The sequence below is a fragment of the Bos mutus genome, chromosome 15, assembly GCF_027580195.1.
Source record: "Bos mutus isolate GX-2022 chromosome 15, NWIPB_WYAK_1.1, whole genome shotgun sequence".
Lineage (NCBI taxonomy): Eukaryota > Metazoa > Chordata > Mammalia > Artiodactyla > Bovidae > Bos > Bos mutus.
Window position 1 is genome coordinate 57,595,252 of NC_091631.1, and position 21,551 is coordinate 57,616,802.

General features: G+C 45.9%; 1 protein-coding gene across 4 annotated transcripts in view; it reads right to left on the bottom strand.

Annotated features, from left to right (window-relative positions):
- The window catches only part of DIXDC1 (DIX domain containing 1), an 80,865-nt gene extending 60,151 nt beyond the window's left edge, over positions 1 to 20,714 (bottom strand). For 2 of the 4 annotated variants that reach the window (XM_070384226.1, XM_070384225.1), the window contains exon 1: positions 12,506 to 12,571. Coding sequence is in view for 2 of the 4 variants with exons in the window: in XM_070384223.1 (XP_070240324.1) it covers positions 11,645 to 11,704 (60 nt within the window). In the remaining 2 variants the exon portion in view is untranslated. Of the gene's footprint in view, positions 1 to 11,644; positions 11,866 to 12,505; positions 12,572 to 18,951; positions 19,044 to 20,620 lie in introns of those variants that run through there. The other 2 variants (XM_070384224.1, XM_070384223.1) reach the window with 2 other exon arrangements.
- Positions 20,715 to 21,551: the final 837 nt, after the last annotated feature.

Below are 21,551 nucleotides of genomic sequence, written 5' to 3' on the forward strand. Positions count from 1 at the left end.
GCCAATCTCTTCCATTTTCATTCTTGTATAACTGGCCTTCTTGATGCATATTTAACAAATTTCAACTTATTAGATCCCATCTCACAAGATACTTCCAGACCCTGTCATTTCATGTATTCATTTATTCAAATTCAACCAACATTGCCAGGCATTGTGCCAGGCCCACTGTTTACAGGCGTATAAATAACTCTGATACAAAGTGATCACTGCAACAATGGAGCAACGTTTTTTAAAATCCTATCTATGCACAAAAGGAGTAACAGGGTGAAAGGATGAGGACATCACGGGAGGGTCAAGAGGGAAGAAGACATCTGTCTATTCTTTAAGGATATTTGCCAGGTGGGGAATAGAAGGACATCCCAGGGAGAGGTGATTTTAGAAAAAAGAAAGGAAGAGCCTGAAGGTATATGGTATCTTGGAGGAATGGCCAGTTAACAAATTTGTGTATGGGCCGAGCTGTGAGTGGCAGGTGGCGATGATTAAGAAATAGGTCAGCACAAGACCTACCAGAACTTAGATTTAAGTCTTAAAGAGTTTTAACAGGAAAGCATGGAGCCTTGCAACAGGAAAGTGAAACTGTGAGACTTGTATCTTAGAAAGGTCACTCTGGACGCACTAGAATATGACAGCCTAAACTGAAGCAGTACAGTGAGAAAAGGATAAACTGCAGAAATAAGTCAGAGAGATGACTGCCAAGAGGCAGGCAGTAACAACGAGAGAGACAGTCCAAAAAAGTCGCACCTGAATGGATGGTGATGCTTTAACCGAGATGAGAGCATGTGAAGAGCAAGTATTGGGGGGCAGGGCGCGGGAAGGGGGGCGAAGCAAACAGTTTGGTTTTGAACAAGAGCCTGAGCCATCTGCAAAACATCAGAGTAGAGATGTTCTGCCGCCAATTGGCAAAATCCAGGTCCAGGGCACAAGAGATGGGTGTGGGGTGGGAGTGAGATGCTTGAGAGTATCTGTGTGTGAGAGAGCAGGGACCGCTCTGGGATAACAACACCATCTGCTGAGAGCTTACTGCGTGCCGGGTGCTGCGCTGGGCACTGAACCACGTCTTTTCATATATATATAGTGTGTGTGTGTGTGTACAGTTGACCCTTGAACAACACAGGTTTGAACTGCATGGATCCACTTACACAGATTTTTTCAGTAGTAAATGCTGTAGTACTATATGATCCACGGTCAGCTGATGCACTTGTGAAGGAACCGTGGGTGCAAAAGCCTGACTCTAGGTTACACAGTTTTCCACGATGCATGGGGGTGGCACCCCTAACCCCCATGTTGTTCAAGGGTCAAATATACAAATATTTACTCCCCCCTCCAACACTGATCAGAGATGTGGAACTACTATCACCGAATTACAGATGTGCAAACCAAGGTTCAGAGCAGCAATGAGCCTAGAGTCACAGGACAGGTAAGAACAAGGATCTCAACCCCATGCTGACTTCACATCCTGGGCTTTACAGCACTCCCCAAAGTAAGTCGAACTACAAGAAGTTATTCAGCAGCAAAGGGAGTAGGGAGTGGGGGGAGGATACCGAAGGGAGAGAAGACGATGAAAATGCACTGAGTGCTTGTCCCTGTCAGCAGCTGAATGAGGCCCTCGACGTGCACCACCTCCTTTAATCCTCATATCCAGTCAATAAAGTTGATATTATCGGCCCCATATAGGAAAACTTGCTCCAGATAACAGCACTGGTGAGAGGTGAACATGGAATCTGAACCCGCTCCATCTTACTCTAAAGAATGTATTATTTCTATCATAGCAAAGCAAGCATACAGGGACTTCCCCGGTGGTCCACTGACTCTGCACTCCCAACGCAGAGGGCCTGGGTTTCATCTGTGGTCAGAGAGGGAAGTACATCCCACATGCCACAACTATGAGTTCACACGCCGCAACTAAAGATTCCACATGCCGCAACAAGGATCAAAGATCTCAAGTGCCACAACTAAGACCCGGTGCGGCCCAATAAATAAATAAACATTAAAAAGGAAAGGAAAGAAAAGCACACAATGAGAGAAAAGGAAGGAATACTCAGTGCAGAGGCTGGGGTACATCAACATCAAAGGGACAAGTGAAGTGAGCAGCAAAAAAATTATTTGGGGGAGTTCCCTGGTGGCCTGGTGGTTAGAATTCCAGGCTTTCACTGCTGTGACGCAGGTTCTATCCCTGGTGGAGGAACTGAGATTCAGCAAAAAAAAAAAAAAAAAATTTTTTTCAAACACGCAATCAGAGGGAGAGGAGAAGAATCAGGAGAAAGTGTCATGTGGGAATCCAAGACCAGAGAATGTCAGGACATTGACAAGAAGGTCAAATGCGGTAGAAAGTCAGACTGAGGACTGGAAAGCCCACTTCATTTAACATTTAAGAGGCTTTGGTGACCTTTCTGAGAACTGACATCAGAGCCAGGGCGGGGTGGGGTGAAAAGTCAGATGGCAGGGAGAAAACATCAGGGAGCAGGAAAACAGAGACAGCGAGCGGGGGAGAGAGGGTATTCATTGGAGAGGATGGTGGGAAGGAATGAGGGGATTTCAGGATGAGAGGACACTTGCAGGCTGAGATGGGGGATTGGTGAAGGAGAAACAGATACAGAGGGACGGCAGGAATGACGCGGCGAGGTTTCAGAGGAGGGGAAGAGGCCTCTTCCTGCTCTCATGACGAGAAGCAGGAGTAGGAACCTCTGTGGGGAAGCAAGGAGGTGAAGAAGAGGGCTGTTGAAGGAGCTCAGATCCCACTGCCCCTCTACCCATGATGAAGTGGGCAGGTCTGTCTGTTGAGAGTGAAAGGGACAGGGAGAGCGAAGGCGGCTTCAGTAAAGGGACCCTGTGCAAAGCTGAAAAGAGCTAAAGGTTTGCTGGCCACACCAAGGACTCAGCTGGTGCTGGAAATCATAATTCTGTAATTGAGTCAATCCACTAGGTTATGTGATTTCCTCTGGAAGTGCTTAGCAGGCCTAGACCCTGAGTAGAAGCAGCCAGAAATAGGCTAATGCAGGACCAGAAATGGGGCTTCCCTGGTAGCTCAGCAGGTAAAAATCCGCCTGCAATTCAGGAGACTCCAATTCGATTCCTGGTTCAGGAAGATCCCCTGGAGAAGGGATAGGCTACTCACTCCAGTATTCTTGCGGTTCCCTGGTGGTTCAGATGGTAAAGAATCCACCTGCAATGTGGGAGAGCTGGGTTCGATCCCTGGATTGGGAAGATCCTCTGGAAGAGGGCATGGCAACCCACTCCAGTATTCTTGCCTGGAGAATCCCCATGGACAGAGAAGCCTACAGTCTGTGGGGTCACAAAGAGCTGGACACGACTGAGTGACTAAGCACAGCACAACACAGGACCAGAAATAGCCAGAGGAGAGGCAGCTCAACCAGGGCAAAGGCAGTGAGGACAGTGGTGGTGAGAGTGTGCGTGAACGGACTGATCATGGAATCTACACCAGGAGAAGAAACCAAAGGAAAGTTATACACTGAGAAAGTGGAGAGGAGTAAGGAGAAGAGAAGTTGATGTGACTGAAAATAAGTTGAATGGGAATGTAAGAATGTGGGAATTGGGGCTTTGAGCGGGCTGGAGTTTCAGAGTTTGAGACTTCAGGTTTAGGACAATTCTGTGGAATGAGTTTCCAGCATGTGGCTTCAGTATGTGGCCTAAGTGAGGAGGCGCTGGATGGGGGACAATCATGGCAGTGGGGAATGTCAAGCGACCAGGAGGCTGGACCATCTTCACCGTGGACCCTGAAGTCAATCCAGGAGAACTGTAGATGGTAAGATGTTGAGGCTATCTACTATTCTGCCCAAATTCACATGATTTTAAAAACTGATAAGCATGCCTTCAGTGAAATTACTGATTAAAAAAATTTCAGCTGAAGAAAAGCCCTTGTCAGGTCATTACTATGACTCCTTGTTGATCTATTAAGTGGCATCTAACATAGAAATCAGAGAGTCACAACGGAGTGGAGTGGTGTTTGTCCACAGGTTAAGGGTCACATTGACTTCAGGCCTCCACCCCTCCCTTTAAATCTAAGTTGGGAGCCAACCACTAAACTAAGCCTTGGTTTGTCTCTTCTTTAACTTGAAGATGTCTGGGTCACAAACAGCTGGACACAACTTAGCAGCTGAGCACGTATGCACGCACGCACGCACGCACCTGAACCTCTCACCCAGGGGCCACGCAAGACTTCACTCTTGCTATGAACACCTAGTGCTGGCTCTGAAACAAGCTGATTTGAAGGACAAAGTAGAAACTTGTGAGGACCAGCGATGCTGCCCACTTTCCTTCCCCCACAACGATATCTGTCTTAAAAGAGGCCTGCGGTGCAAGCCCAGGCCCTGACTATTCCTGCTGCTTGCTTTACAACTGACTAGTGCTGTCCCTGCGGCAGAAGAAATACCAGGTGCTTTCTGTAAGAGGCTGTTGCCCTTTGGGAGGTAGACTAGGAGTCTGAGTTTGAGTTTTCTCCTCCTTTTTGCTTCATCACGTTTTTCCAAAGTATAACTCCTTTGAAAATCAGATATGCAAAATAAGGAAAAGCAGGACTTCTCTATTAGGGCAGGGGGGAAGGAATCCATAGGCCAGTTCATTCACTTTCCTTTTCCTCTACCTTCGCCCACCCCTACTCAGACCCCCAGCTATCGGAAGTAACTCCTTAGGGATTCTTTCAGCAGGTAGGGGGCGGGGGGAAACACTGGATTTTGTTTCCTTCTGGCATGGTCATTTTATGTCTATTATTCAGTGAAGACAAGATGCAACAGGTTCCAAAATACGAAAATATCTTGGTTATTAAGAAATACATCTTGAGCATGCCCCCAGGTCTTGATCTGTTTCCAACAACAGCTGGAGAAACACAGTAGGACCACAGTCAGGTTCAAATCAGGCCCCTGGGTATTGTAGCTCACAGTTCTTGGGGGTATCCGCCCAGCTCACAATGATATCTTCTCTAGAAACATCCCTCCTCTGCAAACACAGGGGTGGGCCCCAGGACCAGCTGGTCTCATGTAACCCCATTCACTGGCCACAGGTGATTGTCTCGAGTTGATTGGTTGAATCCAGTCAATTCCTGGAATTTTTTGATTTGGCATTTAGGAATAGAATCAATCTTCTCTCTGACAAAGTTGTAAGATATAAAATTTAGATGTTCCCATAAGCCATGGTGCCCACCTGAGAAAGGAAAGTCATCTGGAGTGAGAAGGAACAGGGCTACCCACAGAAAGAAGCAGAGATAAAGAGACAGAGAGCAGAGGGAGAGATCCTGCCAGTGTTTGAGTTCTTGATTTTCACGTTTCTGAGAACCTGCCCCATTCTTGCCCTTTCTACGGTTTAGTTTTCCAGCCTTCCCTTGGACTCCACGAGTCAGTAAATTCCACTTTCTGTCTCTGCCAGTTCAAGATGGGTTCTTGACACTTAACAACCAAACTAGTAAAGAAACCAACACAATCAAACAAAGTCAGTGACAGCACAGATCTAATCTCAGTCCAGAATTAACACCTCTAACTTGTTCTGAGGGAGCTAGAAGGATGTCTGTATAATCATGAAGTCTACAAAGACTGGGAGTTTTTATGACAACCTGAGTCAGGCCTCAGAAGGAGGAAAAGTAGACATAGCCAGACACAAAGCAGTGTGAGCAGGATTTTACCTTGATGACACTGGACTGCTCTAAAAGTTTTGAAAGCAGTGGTCACACCAGGGAATGGCTGGAGGTATCTCCGTCAGTTTCCTCCTGGTCACTCCAACTAACAATGTGTTAAAACTCTTCCAGGATAAACAATCCTGTCCACATTCTTCCTTTGTACAAGAAGGCTTGACCTTGAAAGCTTTCTTGTCACCAAATGTAACTTTCCTTCTGTTTTCCTTTGGGAGCCGCACTTGCTTCCAAACAACTGTGTACACTCAGCCTCTGCTCTCTATCTCCTCTGAGCCTCTAGGTCAAAGAGAATTCCTACAGGGGGTTAGGCAGTTAGACTTGCAAAAGCACCACCTGGGCTTCACCGGGAAGTCTGTGAGACCTAGTGTTCGCAGTGTAGAAACATCCAAGGTTTTGGCTCCCTGGCTCCCTGCTAGCAAGCAAGAAAGGCAAACACGAAAAGCAGAGGACTCTTGTGATGCACTGGAGACGGAGCTCAGGAGGAGACCTGAATGGCTCAGGAAGGAAATCAGCTCTGCTGTGAAACCAGATACCTGTTCAGAACTCTGAGATCCTCCAGCTGCAGCAGAATGAGATGGGGGTGGAAACGCTGCTGCAAAACGGAGAGGAAAGCAGGAGTTTGGAAATCTTGAGTTATTACTGGCCTAAATTCTGCCCGTAAAATAATGCAATATTATATTTCTTTCCTATTAACTCTTTCAGGCCTTTACTGAATCAGGAAAAGCTGTTCATTGAGCCTGGTGGGTAATTAGGTAAAAATAAAGTTCGTAAGTAAAAATATCACTAACCGTCTTCTTCCCTGTACGGGCAGAGCTCTTTGTATTCCTGTTCAGCCCAGTGATCAAAGAATAATGTAGCAGAAAGCAAAGAGCTGAAAACTTTCTGAAAGCGATCATCTGCTAACCTTATTTCAGGCCTCCCTGGTGGCTCAGTGGTAAAGAATCCACCTGCAATGCAGGAGATGAGGGTTCCATCCCTGGGTCCGGAAGATCCCCTGGAGGAGGGCATGGCAACCCACTCCAGCATTCTTGCCTGGAGAATCCCATGGACAGAGGAGCCTGGCGGGCTACAGTCCATAGGGTCGAAAAAGCGGGACACAACTGAAGTGACTTAGCACGCACACATACAGTCTTATTTTAAAATTTCCAGGGGTCTTTCCTGGTGGTCCCGTGGCTAAGACTCCATACTCCCAACGCAGGGCGCCTAGGTTCAATCCCCAGTCAGAGAACTAGATCCCACATGCCGCAACTAAAAGACTGTGCATGCCACAACTAAAATATCCGACGTGCCACAACAGAACAAATAAATACTTTTTTTAACAAAAATTAAAAAATAAAATTTCCATTTGTTATGGGTTCCACAAATACTTTATTCCTTCACGAGCACACATTCCCAAGTAAGTGCGCAATAAATGCATGTGAACGGATAAATGATCACTGTATGATCTACGAGTGTTCCTTACCCTGGAAACAGGGCCTGGAGCCCACCATTAGGGCCTTTGGGATTGGTTCCCTACCCCCTTACCATATCTGATCACCAAAGGTTATGTCCATGACCACTCACATGGGGCCTGGTATGGAGATAACAAATAAGGAAATACACTCAGGAAAGCGTGTGAGTTGGAACCTTTAGTAGATAACAAGAAAATACACTCAGGAGAGCGTGTGAGTTGGAACCTTTAGTTCTCACAGCCTAGGCAGCGAGGCCAGTCATGGCGGCTGACAACCATCCAGGGCTCCCCTGCCTCTCGGAACCGCCTGGGGGGGTGGCACCTGGCAAACAGCGCCCTGTCGCTGGCTCTACACGCCTGGCCAGGCCATCACTCACAAGGAGGAACATAAAACTGCCTGATAGCCTGCCGCCAGGGAGCATCTGTTTAGCTGGCACTGACTCCTGTGGGAACACAGCCAAGGAGCCTGGGCGAGGAGAGCAGAAATCAGTCAGGATAGAAGAAAGAAGGTTAGGGGGCATGGGGCTCGGTTACCCTGAAGACTTAACAGGCCTTTAATTTCTACAGCAAAGCACAGAGGAATTCATCGTGGAAATGACTGAGCGCCTCTGGCTGGCCCACACTGCAAATCCCGCTCCACGGAAGAAGGCATGGGGCTCTCAGGAGAGATGGCCCCGCAGTTGCTCCCCCTGCCAATTCCCTTCCTCACTGCTTCTGTGTCCCCATGAAGGCACCACACTGCACAACGGCTTTTCCCGTATGTCTCAGGGCCTGGCGGGCAGATGACTCTCCATGTGGGATGTAAATTTCTATTTTTCCAGTTGGAGGGAAACATGTGGGAAACGTGTAGGAAAAGTCTTCCAAGTCGTCTGTTGAAAAGGTTAGGGCTCAGACAACTGACTTCCTGTCGACCAACATTGTAATAAATCATTCCCACAACTTCTGGTCTCTCGGGCCATGACGCTGCAGCCAGGCACAGGCTGGCTCTGCCTGACAAGCAAGATTTCTGTATCGTCACAATTTTCCCAAGGTTCCACTCTGGACACTTGCTCTGTGTTCCCTGGCCTGTGAGCTCCGCTTAGGCACAGATTCTGTGTTATTTGCCATCCATTTCCAGAGCCTGGCACGGTGCCTGGCAAACACAGTAATTCACTGGATGTCTGTGGAATGAGTGCCTGTGTGCATGTTTACCAAACGAGCAGGAAAAGGAAAAAGTCTGGCCTCAGTGATCAGGTCGGTTGGTAAGTATTTGGTGCTTTTCATGATATCATTAAATAAAAGATATCTCTATGATCTCCCACAAGCACCACCTCTTTTATGATGCTTACCACATTAAACATCCCACATGGTTCTTTTAGCACACCTATAAATCTCTCCCTATAAATTTCTTGGAAGCAGAGACGAGGTGTTTTTTCAATTATTTTATCCATCCTCTCAATAATGAACCCAATAATGAACAAAGCAGCTAAATGAACGAATGCCTACTGCCAAAACATACTATAGTCTCAGGTCTGTCAAAACCTTTCAACACAAACACCAAAGTCTTTTTTTTTTTTTAAAGAAAGTTCAGCCCCTAGAAAAAACACTGCCAGAAATTCATGTTGGCACATGAATCAAAGACAACATTCATATGACAACATCAATACCAAGAGGCAGAGAAAACAAATAGCTTTGAGGCAGAGGCAGAATGGGGAAATTGTGACCCACAGAAAGCCTGGCCAGGAGACACAGGAGACAGGGAATGACAGCCAGGGTGAGCCGCAGAGTGAGGCAGGAGCCAAATCTTGTGGATAATTCACAATGCAGATCCGCCATGTCAGTATAAGGCACTGTACTGACAGCTGTGACATGGATCAATCCTGTGGAGAATTTGTTAGGTGTGTGGAGGCAAGGGTTTTCTTCACGGAAGGTGGTAGAAGAAAATTCTGTTGTGCATATTCAGGCAGGATGGCAATCAGACTGAGACCAGAGGCCAACCGTGTAGAAAGGGAAGCCTTGATTCAGAGGGCAGGGTTTTGCTGCTGCAGGGTTCCCTTATAATTAACCAATTAGGGCCACAGCTTCATTTCCTCTGGCAGTTTTCTCTGCCATAGAGAATGAGGTCACAGCCCTAACCACATAGACCTATAAAGCATCTGGGTGATAAAGAACAGCTTCAGATATACTTGGCTCATTCCCAGGAGATGACTGGATACATATGTGGTATTCTTAGCTCCAGGGGGAAGAGTTTCTCAGAGAAATTGAAATGTATTTTGACAACAGCTTTTAAGTCCCTCTTTACACCCTGATCATATGACTCTAACAGAAGGGACTGAACATTACTGGATTTATTAAGCAACCCAAGAGGCTGGAAAAGGTCAAACAGGGCTCATCAACTCTGAAATGACCAACTGCATCATTATTCAGTAGCACTACGTGTGATACCATATGTGAAAAGCATTATTTAATGTATTATGTATATCAAAGAATTATTTAAACTATAAGGGATCAATGAGATTAAATGTATTACTATTAGTATTATTTACATGATGTCAATTTCTCAGAGAAAACTAAAGTTCCTATTGGCTATCAGAGTTCAAATCTACTAAGGGAACGGAATGGACTATACATTAGCCTGTGGCGGGGGTGAAGGGAAGCCTACAAGATGAGTAGAAAAATCCGTGTCAGAGGGAAAAGAGGTTATCACTATATTCTTCTCAAGATGAATTAATTATAAAGTGGTCTGTTGTTCTCATGAAGACTCTTATTACCACCACAAAAAGAAAACTCTCCCACTCTGCTTTGCCCTTGTATTTTCCAAGAATTGAATGCCACGGGGCACTTATGGAAACACCAAAGCATGAAAAAAAAAAAGACAGTCCAGCCTCTTGGTGTACCTGGCTCTTCAACTGAAAGGTTTGGAGGTGAAATGAGCGGACGGCAAAGACTAGGACTCACTTTGTGCTGGTTTCCTCCCCCAATAAGACAGTGGAACCTGATCCCTGGGGGCTGACTTACAAAAATGGAAGGTCAGAAGAGGGCCTAAAGAGCTTCTGTGATCAAGACCAAGGCAGGCTCAGAGGCAGAGTGAAAAAAAGAGGAGCCAGGAATCCTGGAAGCACTCAAAGAGCTGGCTTCCTGGCTTGTCTGTGTTTCAGCTCAGACTGTACCTCTTGGTTAATAACCCCCTTCCGTGTGTTCAGAGCATCTGACGCAAAGATGAGGACCTCTGCTGTGCAGGCGGGACACAAGCTCTGCCCTTCCGTGAGGGCCGCGACACCCCCCAGCCAAAGGAAAACTCTGACTCGGTTGGTTGGTTAGGTAGGGACAGCATCTGTGCAGTTTTCAAACTCTCTGCATCAGGAACAAGGCACAGGGGCCAGGACAGGGGGAAGGTTCTCAGACAGGTCAGGCTGCAGAGCTTCTTAATGAAAAACAGGAATTAAGGCAAGAGCCTGCAGTGCAGATGTAGAAAGAAAATGCTATGCACAAATTCATGACAATGGTTACCTCTGGGGAAAGCCAGGATGGCAGCGGTAGACCAGGCTCTCAGTCTTGCTTGTAATGTTCATATTTAAGAAGCAAATGTATTCATACGTTAACTGTTCAACAAAAAAAACTGGTTAAAAAAAAAACAACTGAAACTTAAAGAGTGGCATAAAGGGACGAGAAGAAGAGGCAGAAAGAAAAGGAGGGAGGCGGAAAGGAAGAAAGACCGGACTAAGGGTCCAGCTCTGCTTGCAGGGGTCTCCCTGGATGCTGAGCTAAGGCAACCCAAGGGTGGGGTGCAGAAGCAATGGGAGCGGCTCGCAGCAAATCCCGAGGGGCAACGGTCCTGAACCAGAAAGTCCTGGGTCACGAAAGAGAAGAAAAAGGAAACCTAACAAAATTCTGAGAGAAAACAAGTAAAGAGAGAGAGACTCCCCCTGTCAGCCCCAGCCCATACTGCCAGTCCGGCTGAGACCCAGTTTCCAACTCTCCACAGAAAGGAGCAAACACCACTCCCCCCCGCCCCCCACCCAGGAAATCTCTCCTCTCAGTCCTCTCTGCCAATCATGCCTGAGGGTGAGGAGAAATGCACCGTCCTAGGTTTAGAAAGAGATGCGAACATGAAGAGGGCACTTCCTGTGGACCACCCACTCGCCCTGCCCTCTCAAACTTTCTACCAAGGCAACTGCCACCCCGCCCCTCCCTCAGCTCACCCACTGAACCAAAAGGAGCACCTTTTCCATATATTCACGGGCCTCCCTGGAGGTTTCCTTAAGGTGGACCCCGGGGAGCACGGAGACCACTTCTTCTGGAAGGAGAGGACCTCTGAAATCTGTGGTCCTGTCTTCTGGGCTCTGGCAAGCATTAGTGGAAGGTCATGGCCCAGCATAGCGGGGAGAGGTCAGCCCTTTTGATTTCACCAGGCTCGACAGGACCGTACCCACCACCTTGGCCTCCTTAGGGCTCTGTGGGGGGATTGTCTTTGGGTCCCGATGAGGATGGGGGCACAGGAGGACCCGTCCCGGAGATGAGGCGGGCGGCGCCAGGGCGAGGGGGCCGAGGGAGTGGGAGGAGCAGACGGTTACCTCGTTGAAGCCCTCCTGCAGGACGTCCAGTAAGCTCCCCCGGGTCAGGCAGGCTAGCATTGTTCCTGCCGGCCCCCGGGCGGGGTCTCCGGGCCGGCGGCCGCTGCCTCCTCCTCCCAGTGCACACAAAGCCTCTGGGCTCAGCTCATTGGGATGTCTGCGGAGTCCCGCATGCCACTTACTGGAAACCTAGACCCGGGCCAAACTAGCGGCCTCCACTGGGCATGCTCGCGAGGGGCTCAGCAGGAGGGGCCCGGGCGCTGCCGCGGTTCCTATAGAAACTGCTGGGCGCGCACCCGGCGGAGAGGCGCTGGCGGGGGTGGCCCCAGCCTGGTGTGCGTTAGGGAGAGCCCCGCGGCGCGCACACATGCACGCTCACACACCGGGCCGGGAGTGTGTGCATACGCCGCAGACACACACACACAGAGCAGGCCTGCAGCCGGGCGTGCCGGTGTGTGTGTGCGCGCCCCGAGACTATACAGGCACGAGCGCACACAAACATAAATACGCACTAACACACCGGCGGGCATGGCGGCGTGTGCATGCGCTCGCTAGTGGTCACACAGACGCACACGGCAGGTCTGCAGCCGGGAGTCCTGGAATCTGTGCGCGCCCCAAGTATACACGCGCGTGGGCGCGAACACACCCGCACTGACACACAAGCGGGCAAGCCGGCGTGTGCATGCGCTACACACACACACACACACACACACACGCCACCGTGTGAATGTGCCACACACACATACACACACACACACATGCGCGCGCGCCAGCACGCGCTCTGGTAACTTGAGGCCTCAAATGCCCCACCACAAGGTGGGTAGGAAGGTGAGTGAATTATAAGATTCCCCCTCCACCGACCTCAGACTAGCCGAAAACTGCAACCTTTTTCCACCTGGGGCCTGAACAGTGAGGTCAGAAGGGGACCTAAAGAAGGGGAAACAGAAGGAAGAGACAAAAAGAAGATAGAGAGGCTTTAGTTATTGACGGTATTAGGATACATTTAATAAAATAATGGTAAATCAATCACAGAATAACAACAGATGCATCAAGGGTAAGCCAAGGATGAACAAAGCTTTACCAAAAAAAACTTTCTTTCTTCTTCCTTTCTTTTAAAAATAAAGGATAAAATGTAAAACCTGTATTTTAAATGGGTTTAAAATTAATTAAATGGGGTTTTAATGAAAATCACTGCAAAATCTCCTGGTGCTTTGCAAAGAGCTAGGTAAAAGCTTCCTCAAGTGAAACAGAACTCTTCCCTCTGTTTCTCATTACTTCAGTCAACGGTCTTATTTATTTTTAAAAATACGAGTCATCTGTACTCTCAGTGCACTGCTCTTGTGTCTATAGGAAAATTGGAAGCTTGAAAGAACACCCGTATTATGTTACACCTCGTGATCCCAGATGAGGGGAAGGGTTTCCAGAGTGTTAGGGCTCACAGAAGGTCAGACCTTGCCCCCGGGGACACAGCGGGGCAGTGACAGAGGCTGTGTGAAGAGCTAGAACTCTATCCTGGTGATTTTGCAAAAGGCCAGATTCCCTCCCCAAACCCTCATTAGTACCTTGGCAAGAAAAGTCAATAACGGTTCTTATTGAACCTAATGGCCTCCTCCTCAGGTCACTAGAGAAGAAAATCCTTTTCGGAGCGGAACTAGCCTTATCTTGCCTGAAAGTCTAAAGCTGCTAAACACAAAGATGCTTCTGAGAAAAGACACACCTCCTTCTGACCACAGCAAACAGGAAGTAGGAGTCAACCGAGGTGTTAAGTGACTGCTGCCGGTGAATGCTGTGGGTTCAATTCTGGCTAAGGCTGGGGGAAAAGCCATGATACCACATCAAACTGAACCTGAGCAGCCCACACGTCAGCAGACCCATCCTTCGAGCTGGCGAATTTGGTTGCCAAGAACTCCCCTTGCCACCTTCACAGTTTATGGTGTAACACCCTCGGTTAAGTCACTGATGCAAATTAATGCAACAAGCCCCCTTTTTAAAGAGAAGTGTGAAATTTCCAAGAGCATAAAATTGTATGCAGCACATCTACATACATAGTGATGCGCAACCAAAACACCCAGCTGGTGGATCCCTGGCTGGAGGATACTGATTGGCTGACAGCCCATCATGCTCTGGACGCAGCAAAAAATACTGAGACACCAGAGGCAGGTCCTGTGACAGTCATCTATGCCAAGAGGTCACTGTTTCTCAGAGGACAAGCTATTTATCAAAGTAGGACCTGTGAGCTCAGTGTTCCTGGGATGAGATTTTTTAAATCACTGAATTTTAAAGCTCCAAAAAAAGATCTCATCTGGCCCAACTCTCTCATCTCACAGATAAAGGAACCAAGGCTAGCAGAGGTGCTCACAGTCACTTAGCAAGTCAATGTGTGCCCAGTCGCTTCCAACTCTTTGGGACCCCATGGACTTCAGCCTGCCAGGTTCCTCTGTCCATGGGATTTTCCTGACGAGAATACTGGAGTGGGTTGCCATACCCTCCTCCAGGGAATCTTCCTGACTCAAGGATCAAAACCACATCTCCTGCATTGCAGGTGGATTCTTTACCTGCTGAGCCATCGGGTAGCAAGTCAATACAGGAACTAAAACCTGAAAAGTCCTCTCAGGCCCAGTCCTATGCTATTCACCGTCTGCTGGAGGAATTAGAGAGAATTGTGGTAAATAGACACACAATCTATTATAGAGCATGTGGTCCAAGATTGCACTATTCCTTGGAAGCCTATAATAACACCAACCACATATCCCACAGCAATAGTGTCCAACAGATCTTTCTGTGATGGTGGCAATATTCCATGTCTGTGCTGTCCAATCCAGTGGCCGCTAACCACATGTGGCTAATGAGAACTTGAAAATGTGGCAAATGCAAGGGTGGAACCAAAATTTAAACAGCATTTAATATCAATTCATTTCTATTTAGGCAGTACAATTTCAAAATATTCTGTTCTACTGTCCCCACACAACTATTAGCATGTTCCCCAAATTATAATATGTTCACATATAGTCTGTGTCTCAGACTTGGAAAAAGCACAAAATTCTTGTTGGATCAGATAATCTCAATTTTTTTTTCTTTTTTTGCTCAAGAGATATGTTCATCATACTTATTATCATGGTCTGACTTAGAAAGTGACCCAGGTAAAGAGTCAAGCTTTAGCTCTAAGCAACACTAACATTTCCTCTTCCTTCTGTCCTCTCCATCTCATCCCATTGTGATATCAACACAAGAGCTAGGAGGATAGATGGGCTAATTCAACGACCTAGGCATAACTAGGACAATGATCTACATCCCGTGATGTCCGAACAAGGGAAAACTGCAAGCCAGTCCAGGTAGCTGAAACCACTCCCACCACTGCAGGCCTGTTACTTACTCTGCCTGGAGGAGAGGCAAAGAGTACAAGCAAGCTACTTTCTGCATAGGTCTGCCATGCTGTCTCGTTTTTGAAATTATACCAAGCTTCCTCAGTCCTGCCTTACATTAACATTGAAGGCAATGGATAAACAACAAGCTCCCACTGTATAGTACAGGGAACTATAATCAGTAGCCTCTGATGAACCATAATGGAAAAGAATAGGAAAAAGAATGTAGATATATGTATAACTGAATCACTTGCTGTACAGTAGAAATTAGCACATTATAAATCAACAATACTTGAATTAAATACAATTTTTCAAAAACCAATAAAGGCAGATACTTTCCTCACTAACGAAAACTTACCCAAGTATCTACCTACAACAGTATTAATAATAGCAAAATTGAGCTTTTACTATGTGCCAAGCCCTGTACTAAAACACTTATATATATTAGTTCAGCTGATGGTCACAGTTACCACAATTAGTAAGTTATTTTTATTGTCCCCACTTTACACATACAGAAAGAGAGATCTGAAGGATAATTTGCCCCAATTCAACTATGAAGCAGTGAAGCCAAAGTCCAGATTCTTAATCATTATGCAAAACTTTTATATGATGTTACAGCATACAAGGAACTCACTATATGTTTTTAGTTGTATAAAAGAATGAGCCAGTGGAGGAAACCCTGGCAAACTCATTCATGACTTCTATTAATACAAACAATAACACGTTAGCCTAAGTAAGCTTTGAACCTTTAACAAAACTGTCATTTGCTAAAAATATTGACTCTGACTTCTCCCTGTGGAGAACTAAGAAGTGTGAAATTCACACCTATGTAAAATTTAACACATCTATTACGGGCAATCATTAATGACTATAAAGAAGCAGAAAGATAAGTCTGAATAAACAATGAAAATTGTCAATGGAAATATTCAAAATGACTCTGAAATAATTTCTTAATCTTTTTCTGTTTTCTCACATTAGCAAGTTCCTTGGCAGTAACATATGTTTACAATTTCTATTGCATTTATCTTCAGAGACATCACCATAAATACATATACACAAAAGGGCTCATGTCTACCAGCAAAGTCCCAAACGTGTCCTGGCTCCTAAACTGCACCTCTTTATCCCCAGGCTTTTCTGCCAGTCTGCATCCCTTAATCTTCCTTAGACAACACATTCATCTTGCTGTTCAACTGCTTTAACATCTTCAAACACTGACTTCTGCTAGCATGTCAGATATAAATCCCTCACGTCCAGCTTAAGGCCTCCCCCTCCTCACTGCCTATGCTCACTTTGTTGGCTCCCCATGGTCTCATAGATTCACAAGGCTCATTTTCACCTCTATACCTTCATGACTATCACTTTGCCTAGAAGGTTCCACACTTCTGCTACTCAAATCTTCACGATGCGCAGTTCAAGTTCCACTTCTTCCTGGAAAACTCCTCTGACCACTCTTGATTTTGTTCAAATCAAGACAGAGCTGATCGTAATCTGTCCAGAACACTCACGTCCCAGACAACCCATGGTGCCTCCCTGCTCTTGTTTCAGGTCTCAGTCTAAATGTGTTGATCCTTTTGGCCTTTCCTGACCACTCTACATAAAATGATACCACCTTCTCATGTCAGCATTCCCAGACCTCTTTGCCTGTTGTGTTTTCCTAACATCCTTCACCAGCTTTGATACTCTATCAGTTCAGTTCAGTTCAGTCGCTCAGTCGTATCCGACTCTTTGCGACCCCACGGACTGCAGCACGCCAGGCCTCCCTGTCCATCACCAACTCCCGGAGTTCACTCAGACTCACGGCCATCGAGTCAGTGATGCCATCCAGCCGTCTCATCCTCTGTCATCCCCTTCTCCTCCTGCCCCCAATCCCTCCCAGCATCAGAGTCTTTTCCAATGAGTCAACTCTTCGCATGAGGTGGCCAAAGTACTGGAGTTTCATAGTTACTTGTTTATTGTCAGCCTCCCTTCTGCCCAGAACGTAAGCTCCGTGGGGGCAGGGAGTTTTGTATGTTTCGCTACTGATTTATGTCTAGAACCAAGAATATTTCATGGCGTATAGTATATGCTCAGTAAATACTGGCTTCTTCTCTTTAAAATCCAAAGTGATAGCATGCCCTTATACTATATCAGTTAGTATTTTATAGTTCATTTAGGAATGTGAATTTTTTGTCTCTTTCACTATATTTTGAAGATAAATATAAATAATTTCTAGTATCCTCCTATATTTTCCTCTCATTCACTAATGCAGTCTTTCATTAAACATTCATTAAATGCATATGGAGCACCAGGTCCTATTCTTTGGCAAAAACTTCAAGAAGTTACAGTTACACATAAACACACGCACAGAGGCAAGAAACAAGACTGAAAGGAAAAATAGTAAAAGGAGGACTAGTAAAACAGAGAATCCAATATTAATATATGGGGACAGAGTGTACAGAGTGATTGTGACAGACTGAGTGGGGAGAAAAAAGAAAAAAGAGACAGAATGGTGTGAGACTAGAGTAGGATTTTGCCAAAGTAATCACCAGATGCTAGTGCTTAATATAAACTATACCAAAGAAGATATGCAAATATATCCTACACGCATTTAAAAAATTCACATTTTAAAAGTTATTTGCCAGCTATCCTACAGGAAAAAAATTAGATTAAGACTAGCGCCCTCTAGTGGATATTCTGAATGTTACCCTAAGTTTTTCTCATTACACAAAAGACTTGTAAATGCCCACGTATCTCTGGTCTGCCACTCATAATGCGTTAGGGTTGCATATGACTAATTCCACTATCATGAAATAATCTTTCTCCAGGACCCTGGGTCTCGCTGTAAGAAGTCGCCCCATTTCTAACAAGGACGTTCCTATCTCCCAACTGATGTCCCTCTACTTCTGAAGAATGTATACAAAATCAAACACTACAATTCCTCTTTTCAAAAGTAAGTTATTATTTAAAATGTCCACATCTTTTGACCTAACATTCTACTTCTGGAACTCTATCCTAAGGGAAAAAAGTCTTAAATGAGAAAATTAGTTAGTTATTTACAATGTGGGGCTTCCCTGGTGGCTCAATTTGTAAGGAATCCACCTCCAATGCAGGAGACCTGGGTTCGATCCCTGGGTTGGGAAGATGCCCTGGAGAAGAGAATGGCAACCCACTCCAGTATTCTTGCCTGGAGAATACCATGGACAGAGGAGGCAGGTGGGCTACAATCCACGAGGTTGCAGAGTCAGACACAACTGAGCGACTAAGCACTGACACATTTACAACGCAGGAAGAGGAACCGACAAATCCAGCAACAAAGAAATGGTCAAGAAAATTACAGCTGTTATGATGAATACCAAACATTTGTATTCATATTCAAACAAACATTTTAGCAATTTCATGTTAATAAACATTAAGTCAAAAAAGCAAAAGGTAAAAACTATGAGCATATGATCTCAAATACATAAATAATATATGTAGAAAAAAAGAACAGAGGAAAATATTCTAAAATAATAACAGGATTGCTTCTATATGGAAGGATTATGTTTTTTTAAAGAAATGCACTATTTCCCAAATTCTCTATGATTCATGTACATTGTTTATATAAAAAATGTTATTGAAATCTTTTAAACAACCCATATGTTCTGACTGCTGCGGCTGTTAGTCACTAAGTTGCGTCCAACACTTTTGTGACCATGGACTGTAGCCCGCCAGGCTCCTCTGTCCATGGGACTTTTTGATTAATTGCTTGAAATTTTCAATCTCTGCCTGATTTTATTAATTCCAGAAAAAGATAATAATCAAGTGAGCCAGTCTTTCCACAAGAAGGGGAAGCTAGAAAAGAAAGCAAACATATTACAGTTTTGTTCCAGGATCTGAATCCTGATGGAGAAATCCCCCAGTTGTTGAGTTGTACTGAAATTCCATTAACGTCATCACACTTCTCTCAATAGAATGCCAGAAACTTACGGAGGGCTCTGCTGGCAGCAGGGAGTTACAGAGTCTCATAACCACTTGGGTACCCATCTTCAGAATCCCCAGAAGAACCAGATCAGGGCCACCTTAAAATAGAAAGGGAAAGATACGGGCAAAAATACAGGTCAGGAAAAAAAATTCCAAAAGTTAAACCTATGTAGAGGGGTCAGGTTCCTACTGCAGACTAACCCTCATTTAAGTCATCTGGAAGTATAAAAAAATAGGACCCCTGTTAGCAGGAAATCCAGCCCAAGATACCATAATTACAACAGAGCTATCCCAATGGCATTTTAAATACTAAACATTTAGGTTTTAATAGTAAAAAAGCAAAAACAAATGCTTCCCTGTCATTAGTCAAGCAAGAATGCATTTTCCCTCTACCCTAAATGTATCACTCTGTTGACAGAAATAATCAATAAACAATCTATAATAAGAGAAGAAAGGAATTTTATTTGAGCCAACCTGAGGACTATAACCCAGAGATAGCCTCTCAAATAAATCTAAGCAACTGCTCTGGAGAAGCATGATTTTCAGCACAGTTTTAAATCTTGTTGGAACAAAGAACATCAAAGAAGTCAGAGATTCGTTCCTTCAAGTTTTCAAAAAAACAGATCAGCATGTACACAGGAAGTTGGTTTGGCCTTGGCACTTGGGAAGGGAATCTTATCACAGAAGGAGTAACAGCACTGGTGTCCCAGGAAGAGAGGCATTTAATCTTTACTTTTAACATGCATGTTCTGTATTTCTAGTCAGTGCACCTTTTTCTATAACGATTAAAACAGATGTAAAATATATGTTTGATAAGCCGCAAGCAGGCTGTTTTAGTTAGCACAAAATACAAGTTAAATCATCTATAAGTTGGAATGACTTTCTCAAACCTCAATATGTGAAAATTTCCTCCATTAAGTCAAAAACCATAGGAAGGATTCTGAAGACAATGAGGAGAAATAACCAGGAGCTGTGCTTCTGACTCACTTTTCCCTGCATCCTCAAGAATTGTTTTAACCTAGAATGGGAGCACTTATATTTCAAGGCAGAAATTTTTATAAAGCACTTGAAGTTTAGAAACGGCTATTACCTATATCAACTTTATTTGAAATAACCCTTGGAAATAGAGTTCATTTTATTATCCACAACTCATAACAGGTGAGTGGGTTGTTCTGCCGATCAGTAGCACAGGCGGGGTTCTAGCCACGTCTTCTGAATCCTCTCTGGAGGACACAGAAAATAATAGTGGTGATAATGATGATGACAGCAGCCAACGTTTGTCCACATACTATGAACTCTTCCTAGTGCTTTAAATTCCCACACTCTTAAGAAATTGACCCTATTATTTCTGACTTTTTTTTTTTTTCGCTGCCATTCCATTTTTCAATACTCTATCCATTTTAAGAAATCTTTCCTTCCAGGAACAAAGCCAGGGGCCGCGGTATTTGGGGAGAATGGTGTACAGCTTGAGAAAGGGAAGTCTTCAAGCTCTGAAAGTATGACTCAAGGACAGCACTCTTAAGAACCTGCAAAAGCTCTGAGAGGGTTTGGAACCTGAAACTTCCACCTCCTTCCCACCACACCCTCACCCCTCCGTTTGCCCCCAGTTCTGATCTGGGAAGTTTAACCGGTGATGATAATACTTGCCAGCTACACACCACCTTTCAGCACCTACCTTTTAAATCGTCGATGTGTCTGGTTCCTCATCTCCGTCCCCAGCCTTTCTGAGAACCACCTCCTCCTGCTGTAGTGTCGCCTCTGCGTGCCCGTTGCCATGGCGACGGCAGAGCCCGGCCTGGACCGATCCGCCTCCAGCGGGCGGGAGCCCGCCTTCGTCCTCCCGGGCTCCGCCCCCTACGGACCTAACCCCGCCCCCTGCTTGTCCAGATCCGCCTCCTAATGGCCCAGAGCGCATTGCCTGCCAGCCTTCACCACGCCTCCTGCTGGCCAGGCCCCGCCTCCTGAGGGCCAGAACTCCGCCCCTTGCCCGTCTAGACCTGCCTCTTGCTGGCTCGGACCCCGCCTCCTGATTCCCAGAACCCTGCCCCTGCCTACTCGACCCACCTCTTACCGGCCCAGACCCCGCCCCGGAGCTCCGCCTTCGCAGCTGGGAAGCAGCCTTCAGTGCTTGCCAACCGCACCCGGGGGGCTCTGCTTCCGTAGCACCCGGTAGGGTGTTGGAAAGTGGTTGGTCTTCCTTACCGCCCTGAGTCTGAATGAGAGCTCGCAGACCTCCACCCAAGAAAACGCACCAACCAGGTTCCTTATGCGATTTATTGATCCTAACGGCTCCGCATCCCTGAGAGAAAACAGTCCAGCTTAAGGGGAAGTTTCTGGGCCTCGCAGTGCTGTCGACATCAGTGACTTGACGTCCTTGCAATCGATGGTCCGAAAACACTTGCTCCATACTTCAGTCCCTGCCCTCACTTGTTTGTGTAGGGTCTGGACCCTTTTGACCCAGCCTCTGAGGAATTTGCCCAACCCAGATCTAGGAGCTGTGTACAAGAGCTCTGAATGCTTCCCAGAGCATCTCTTCTTCAGCTTTGGAGCTGAAGGTGTATAGAAGAGACACCATCAAATGAACTCCAATAAAGTCAGCTCAAGTG